Here is a 9,064-nt window from a genome sequence, read left to right as displayed (position 1 = left end):
AAAATAATTTCCATCCATTTGAAAAGCATCCTTTTGGAACACATCTCTCTTGAGCAATTCGAGTTCCTAACAAGAAGTCAAATTCTTGAAGCCATCCGTTTTGCCCAAGAATGCCTCCACTCAATCCACACAAAGCATGGGACAAATATCCTATACTAATTAGATTTATCTAAAGACCTTGACAAGGTTATTTAGCTTTATATCAAACTTCTATTTATTCATTAGGGGTCTTGTCACTCCTTCATCTCTTGGGTTCTAATTTGCATCAAGAGTGCATTTCTTTCTCTTCTAATAAATGGAGCCACATCCTCATTCTTTAATATTGATTGTTGACTTCATTTGGGATATCCTTTGTCACCCCTACTCTTCCTTTTGGCTACTTAGGGCTTTAGTAGAAACATCATCCATGCCAAAAATAGGGCAAGTTCCAAAGGCATTTTCATTACTAGTTATTCCTAACTAATCCACATACTCTTTGTGCATGATATTCTTATTTTCATAGATGGATACTTGGCCATGTTTAGCCCTTGAAGATTCACCTAAATACTTTCACAAAGGCCATTAGAATGCTTATGAATTTCTAGAAATCCCCACTCTAGTGCTAGGGCATGATGACTGAAACAAAACATGTAATTGAGAATCCCTTTTCCACTTAAGTTTTGGGGACCCATCAAGGTATAACATATATAGGGTTTATGCTAAAGGAAAATAACCAAGCAAAATCAAATTAGAACTTGTTACCTGAAAAGATAGAAAATTTAATTAATGTCTATTCAAACAAGTGTCTATCTAGAGTTGACAAATTAATTTTTTGTAAATCAATCATAGAAGCTATATCTGTCTACTAGGCCTCTTTAGCATGGATTCCTATTAATATCATTCTTAAAATTCAAGAGTTATCTTCTTGATTTGTATGGGATGGGAAGGAAGGAAAAATTAATGTTCTCTTATATCTTGGGAGTCCAAAAACACTAGGGGTTTGGGGACTAAAACATATCCATTGGTTTCCAAACACTCTTGAATAGAAATGGGTCCACAAACTCATTGAGTGTAATGTCCTATGCCCTAGAATCACCTACCAAAAATATTAAGCCTTGTTACAATACTATAATAGACTTTTATGTGTCTCATAAACGAGATATTAATTAGTGTTAAACATAATAACTATCAAAACAACATAAATTAAATCATGAAGAACTCCCTTAAATATTGGCTTAAATATTGGCTTGGAATATATGGTTGGAGAAGAACCAAGCCATATTTGAAGATAAAAGCATATCAAGAACTAAGATAGCCATACATAGTCTGGCTATTGCAAACAACTCAATGAAAAAAGATCCTCCTTAGTCATATACTCTATCCAACAACTCAATGAAAAAAGATCCTCCTTAGTCATATACTCTATCCAAGTAACTAAAATTTAAATGGACTCTCCTTGGGGCTTCTTTAGATGGTTTAGTTTGCAACGATCCGACTCCTTGGATGGCGGTTGTGGAATTCTTCATATCTCAAATTATCATTTGTTTCAAAAATCAAGATAACACATAATTATATTAACTATTTGCTTTCAAATTAATCCTACAACTAGTAGTTTCATAGGGAATAACTTCCTTCCAGGTATATGGGCGCTCACCAACTATTGTAAATCTGATGAACGGAGTAGCAACAAGCAAACATTACACTCCTCTTCGTCTCATTGTTAAAAAAAATCAATAGAAAATCCATTTGTTTAATAGTATATTTTGATCATATTTACAGGCATAAAACTCCAAAACTCCATAGTAGATTGGATTGCATTCGGAGAAAGATCACAAAGAATGAAAAAGGTAAGTAGCGGCAATATATGGATTTTTTTTCTCCGTTTTCTTTTTAATATGGTATATAAGAATGTGAGAGACTAATTTTCAATTTTGCTGAGAGGGGCATTCAACGACACTGTATGTGTGTTTTGGGATAACTCAATTGGTTAATTCAAAGGTACTGAAATCTTTGATACAAGCGGAACCTAGGTTCAAATCCCACTATAGTATGTGTGTTTTGGGACCATTCAATTTGTTAATTCCAGGTTAGTGAAATGTTTGATAGAAGCCAAACTTAGGTTCAAATCCTACTCTAGTGAGCTCAGTTTACATGGAAGAGGAAATAAAGTAAACCTTTGGTCCTAGAGCTCAGTTTACATGAAAGAGGAAATTAATTTCAGGTTAGTGAAATATTTGATAGAAGCCAAACTTAGGTTCAAATCCCACTATAGTGAGCTCAGTTTACATGGAAGAGGAAATAAGGTAAACCTTTGGTCCTAAGGCTCAGTTTACATGAAAGAGGAAATAAGGTAAAGCTCAGTTTACATGAAAGAGGAAATAAGGTAAACCTTTGGTCATTAGGAAGCTTGGCTCTCAACCTTGTATTCCGTTGAAAGAAAAGAAAAATATCTAGCCATAAGTTAAAAAAATTAACTTAATTTATGAAATAACAAAATTATACATGTACATTCCAGTGCCCAGGAGACACCACTGTTTTTTTCCAACAAATCATCGTCAGCTCTGCCTGTACAGTGTGCAGATCCAAAGTGCAAAAAGTGTATGAAGAAGAGGGAAGCGGGGGGACTTGTCCAGACAAGTGCTCGGGGACGTGTCCAGACTATACGCTTGGCTATGGCAGCGGAAGAACCACAGGGCATCTACTGACTCACCTTGACTTTGACAAAGGGAAGTGGACAAATATCTAACTTTGCATTCGGATGCTCAGTGACTTCGGAATGTGTTTCTGGTATCGCAGGATTTGGGAGAGGAAATCTGTCTTTGCCTTCCCAGCTGTGTGTTCTCATTGGCGACAAATTCCCCTATTGCGTTAACGATCAAAACAATGGGAGCATAATAGTGCCGGGTGACAGGGCAGTTCCCACTGATATGAGTTTGAAATACAGTGTACACTCCCTTCCTAAAAAAGTCCGAAGCACCTTCATCAAGTCCGAAGCACCTTCATCTTTTGCGGGATACAACAAAATCTATTACACTCGTCTAGAAAGAGTGAGTATTGGCAATGTATCCGTGACCATGCCCTCGAATGTAACCAAATTTGACAGTAACGGCAAAGGTGGAACCATTATAGATTCGGGCACTACCTACACTCAGTTTGCCGAAGCGGTCTATTACGAGATTGCAAATGTATATGGTTTTCTTAATTGCAGTCCAAGAACTCCTGAAGTTGAAGCCACGACTGGCTTTCATTTGTGTTCCAATGTGTCTGGTGTGGCGAAGGGATTCTGCTCCAATGCCCATATTCGATTCCCTCATGTTACATTCCATTTCAGTGGTAGTACTGCCTCATGACAACTGTTTCAGACATGGTACTGCCTTACGACAATTTTATCGTGCCCGTGACCTCAGACGCTCTCTGCTTGGCATTTTCTGTTATCCTAGTTCCATTGCTTCTGCTGCACCTGCTGTTATTCTAGGAAAATATCAGCAGAAGGATTTGTAGATATTGTATGACAGGAAGATAAATCGTTTAGGCTTCACTAAGAAAGCTTGTCATGCTAGAAATTTATCTGATTCATTGATGGCAGGCTGCTCTGATAGGATCCATCTATATAGAGTCTAGGTATTTTGCTCTTTATCTATGTTTCTCTCCTGGTCTAATAATATCCCACAAATCTCTAAGATTTTCTACTACTTCTTCATGATGTATGTATAGTCTACGTATTTCCTCTTGATCCATGTTTCTCTCGTGTTTTATATCAATAAAATCCCATAAACCTATCATATTTTAATTTTACATTTTACCTAGATAAAGAAGTGAAGTGTTTATATGAAGTTTTAGATATATAAAAGGTGAAGTGATTTTTTGTTTTAGTTTATGGTTTATTTTGTAAACTTAAAAAATAAAAGTAGAGAATTAATGCAATTTTTTTATAAATACAGGCAGAGCATATTTTTACTGTAAAAAGTTTAATTTCTACATAAAACACAAAAGCTACATAAATTATGACAATGTTTTTGGTACTACTCCATATATGATCTTTGAGTATTATTATGGTAAATATGTTTCTGGTACTGCTCCATATATGATTTTTGAGTATTATTATGGTAAATATTTTATGGAAATGTTTAATGGTGGACAATTTATTAAATAATAGTTAATTTTAATTAATTCTGTATATTAATAATAATATTGGATGGGAATCTCATTAAGGCTTGGGCTTTTATTCTTTTCAATGTCTTGCAAGGCTTTGAGTAGTTGCTCTTTAGAAATGTCAATTAACATGACCATTGTTTTCTTGGTCAATGAAGTTAACAAAATCATTGGCACTATTTAGAATGGTATTTATAGGAATTTGTGTTTTAGGGAGGGTTTCAATTTTTTTAAAGCATGTGGCATTTGTCCCATCTACCCATGGCTCAAATGGTATTGATTGCCTTCTTCTTTTTCTAAACTCCTGAAAAAAATTGGTAATTTCATCCCCTACTTGCAACCACAAGGCTTGAATTTTAAATATTCATTCATTTTCTTTGTTAAAGAGTATCTTCCTCATGGCTTTCTCAATTTTAATGTTAACCATTACAAAAATATTTCAATGTCCAAATAAAATAAATAATTGAAAGTAAAAAGATTCAATTAATTTTCTAATAGGAAGGACATGTGTAATTTATTTACTTCTTAATATAAAATTAATATGTAATATTTTTTTAAGAATAATAATAAAATTCTATGTAATTGATAAACAAAATATTTGAATATATATATATATATATATATAAAACATTGATTAAAGATTAGTTTAACCATGGTTTTGTTAAGTTCATAAAAAAGATTAAATCTCTTGAACTATAGACATATTTTAAAGTTTTTCACTCTAAAAGAGCTTCCCATCACAAGATATTTGAACCCTCTAATGCTCTAATGCTTAAGATGGATCCATAGTTGTAAAAAAATATTTAAAAACCTGGTTTGTAAGTGTGCCTACTAACTAAAACTTGAACATTTTGTGGTAATGAATTGGAAAAAGCAATAATCAAAGTAATGTTCAAAGTATAAATTAAAGCTTAATATTCATAATTGTTATTTGTTGTTAAGCTTTGAAGGCTAATTGGAACTAATTGGAACATGTTTTGTGAAAGAATATAGTAATACTATGTTTAAGAATGTAAACTTTGAAACAGGAACTATAAACTCAAAACGGGAACTCTCGCCAAAAAACCCAGAAAAAACATCAAAAAGAGTGCTAAAAACGAAAAGTGTTGATGCTTGAATAACACCTTTTTTTTTTTTAGGGTAAATTTTCAACATGTTTTAAAAATGGAGGTGAAAACCAATTTTTGGTGCAAAAATTGTCCAAAAAACACCCTTAAAACAAAGTGTTGGTGTTCGAATAACATTTTTTTTTTCTCAATGGTAAATTTTGTGCAAAAAACACCCTGAAAACGAAAAGTCTTGATGCTGGAATAACAATTTTTTTTTGAATGGTGAAACTTCAATATTTCAAAAATAGCATAAAATATTTTATCATGTTCCCAAAAAAACATTAAAATTTAAAAAAAATAATAATAAAAATAAAAATTAAATCAATAAAAAAACACAAAACAAAAAATAAAAAATAAAAATAACAAAACATAAATAAAAATATATACTAAAAAAACAAAAGAAAACAAAAAAAATCAAACATCAAAAATAAAATAATTCATAAAAATGTAAAATGTAAAAAAAAAAAAAAAAACAAAATTAACGTAAAAACATATCTAAAAAAATGGAAAAAAAAAATATGTAAACCATAAAAAAATTTGGGAAAAGAAAAAATAACACATTAAAAAAAACTATAAAATTAAGTAGGTAACAATAGAAAAATTAAAAAAACATTAACAAAAAATTAAAAAAGAAAATGAAAATTAAAAACAAACTAGATTTAAAAAAAAAAAGTGGAAAATTAACCAAAAAGAAAATTAAAAACTATTGAAATTGAGATTAAAATGATTATTACTTAAAAATAAATGTAAAAATACATAGCTCACGGGGCTTTGGATTGACGGTGAATGGGTGCGTTGTTAAGGCACTCCGTGCGATAGGTCACCGGTTCAAATCCCCCGTGGGTACTTAGGTTAGTCTTAACTAGAAAAAAAAAAATAAAAAAAAAATGTAAAAATACATATATATGAGACAAAAAATAAATAAAAAATTAGAAAAAAAAATTTGTTTAACCATAAAAGAATTTGGAAAAAAAAAATTAAAAAATTTATATATATAAATTTAAGTAAGTAAAAATATAAAGATTAAAAAAATCATTAACGCAAAAAAAAAAAAAAAACAAACTAGATTAAAGAAAAATAGAAAATAAAAAAAAAAAAAAAAAAAAAAACTAATAAAATCAATATTAAAAACATTTAGAAACTAAAAAGACAAAAATAAGCTCAAATTATTAAAGGAAAAAAACTAAAAAAACTATCGAAATTTTAAAAATATAGGTATTTTCACATTAAAAAAAATAAATTAAAGAATATTTTCAATTTACGAAAAAAAAGGTCTTTTTGATTTAAAAATGAATAAATAAATAATTTTTTTTATTGAATTTTCATTATTTATTTACAAACAAACAAAACAAATTTAAAGATAATTTTTTTTTTTAACTTGAAAAAAAAAATTCATTAAACAGTTGTAATAAAAATTATTAAATTTCAATTTATTAAAAAATTTAATACACATTAAATTAACAAAAAAAATTTATTAAAATATTTTAATAAAAAAAAAATATTTTATTTTTTAATAAATTTATTCATTTCAAAATACACATCATAAAAAACATTTTAATTTTCTTAAAACAAATTTAATTTTTGATTTAAAATTTAAAAATTATTAAAACTTTTTCTTTTTTAAATTAATGTACCGAAAAGAACAATTATAAATATGGTTATTAATTTTTTTTTAAAAAGCCGCCCGGTGGTGGCTCGGCAGGGGCCACTATTTTTTTATTTTTTTTAATAAAAACACAATTTTTATTAAAAAAATTTAATAATTTTTTAAAATATTCGTTTAATAAATAAAAAAATAATAAATTGTTTAATAATATTTTTTAAAACGTTTTAATAAATATATTTATAATTTTTTTTTGGGTACATTAATTTAAAAAAAAATTAATAATTTTTTAAATTTTAAATTAAAAAAATTAAATTTGTTTTAAGAAAATTTAAATGTTTTTTATGATTTGTCTTTTGAAATAAATAAATAATTGTTTTGAAAAAAACATTATAATTTTTTTTTAATAAAAAAAGATTGTTTAAAAAAAATGTAATTTTTCTTTTTTTAAACATAAAATGTAGGTTTATTTTTTTTTTTTTTTTGAAAATATAGAATGTAGTTTTAATAATTCGTATTTTCAAATTAAAAAATAATAATAATAAAAATTGTTTAATTTTTTTTTTTTTTTTAATAAAAGAAAAGATTGTTTAAAAAAATATATTTATTTATTTTTAAATAAAATATGCATATTTAATAAAAAATAATTGCATTTTTGCTTTTTTTTAATAAAAGATAACCCTTTTTCTGGTTTTTTTTATATAATTTAAATTAATTTTTGTTTTTTTTAATATTAATTTTACTAGTTTTTTTTTTTTTTTGCTAATGTTTTCTTTTTTAATTTCTCTATTTCTATATATATATATATATATATATATATATTTTCCTTTATCCAAATTTTTGATGGTTTGTGAGATAACTTTTTTTTACATTTTTTGTTTTTTTTTAATATTAATTTTCCTAGTTTTTTAAATTTTTTCCATTATTTTTCTATTTTTTTCTTTAAACTAGTTTGTTTTTAATTTAATTTTTTTTTCCTAGTTTTTGCTAATATATATATTTTTTTAAACTCTCAATATTTACTTACTTAATTTTATATATATATAGTTTTTAATTTTGGTTTTTTTCCAAATTCTTTTATGGTTTATAAGATAAAAAAACTTTAACATTTTTTATTTTTTATTTTTGTCTTTTTTATATATATTTTTATATTTGTTTTTTAGAGACAATTATTTCATGTGGATTGAAAATTTAATTAACTTATAAATATGTAGAATATCGAAAATGCAAAATATTGACCTTCTTTAAATATGCAAATAAATAAAAACCCCACTACAAAAAAAATAAAAATAAAAATAAAACTAGAAAATATGAAGAATAAGACCACTTTCAAAATTATTAAATTTATGAAATAATTATTTACATTTCATACATTAGAAAATTTAAAGTCAAAAAATAGGTCTTTTAAAAAAAGGGTTACGAAATAATTATTTACATTTCATACATTAGAAAATTTAAAGTTAAAAAATAAGTCTTTTAAAAAAAGGGTCCCATGCAGAATAACAATTTTTTAAATTAGCATGAAAATCACTACCATTCTAAAACGTAATGTACATAAAAAAATGAAAGTGCAAAAAGCTATGCTCTAAAAAAACATGTGTGAGATCACCCATGTTCAAAATCGGGTCACTTTTTTGCTATCTCTACAAAACGGGTAACAGTATCAGTTACCATTTCAAAGTTTACATTGTTGTTTTCTAAAATTTAAATAATGGGTTAGAAGACATAAAGGAGTTTAATTTCGCATCACTTTTCAATAAATAGGCTTGCTTTATGATTTTTTTTTATTTTCTTAAATTCCTTGGAATGTGTATATTTAATAATATGTCAATATTAATTTGTTTTAGTTTGGGTTTTTATCTTTCAAACTTAGAATTAAAAATGAAAAATGAAAAATATTATGTAAATCTCTAGTTTCCTAAAACTACTTTGCATTATAAAGTTGTTAAAATCATGTAGATAATTTCTAATCAAAGTTGTTAGCTTTGAATAAAAGAATTATAGTTTCATTGATTGTGTATAATAGCATTTACCAATACAAAAGACTTGATACAAACTTCTTATGTAATTTACTAATACAAAAGACTTGAATCTACTCTACTTATGAGCTGAAAGCAATTAATCTATCATGAAATCACAACATAAACATGAGACAAGATTCAACACAAATAATCATAATTTTATCTAGGGGCAAGCAATAGTACAAAACCCCTTGCTATAT

The 9,064-nt window shown here is 26.8% G+C and overlaps 1 protein-coding gene across 1 annotated transcript; it reads left to right on the top strand.

Annotated features, from left to right (window-relative positions):
- The first annotated feature begins 2,579 nt into the window (after positions 1-2,579).
- On the top strand, positions 2,580-3,329 carry LOC149144189 (putative aspartyl protease At4g16563). Its single transcript, XM_089452057.1, has 2 exons — positions 2,580-2,673; positions 2,776-3,329. Exons 1-2 carry the CDS (start codon positions 2,580-2,582, stop codon positions 3,327-3,329), a joined length of 648 nt encoding a protein of 215 aa, XP_089308183.1.
- The last annotated feature ends 5,735 nt before the right edge of the window (positions 3,330-9,064 follow it).

The sequence above is a fragment of the Pinus tabuliformis genome, chromosome X (genome assembly GCF_031772625.1).
Source record: "Pinus tabuliformis cultivar Carrire ecotype Pingquan chromosome X, CPIR1, whole genome shotgun sequence".
Lineage (NCBI taxonomy): Eukaryota > Viridiplantae > Streptophyta > Pinopsida > Pinales > Pinaceae > Pinus > Pinus tabuliformis.
Note: the sequence above shows the minus strand (reverse complement) of the source record. Positions and strands in the feature narration are given on the sequence as shown.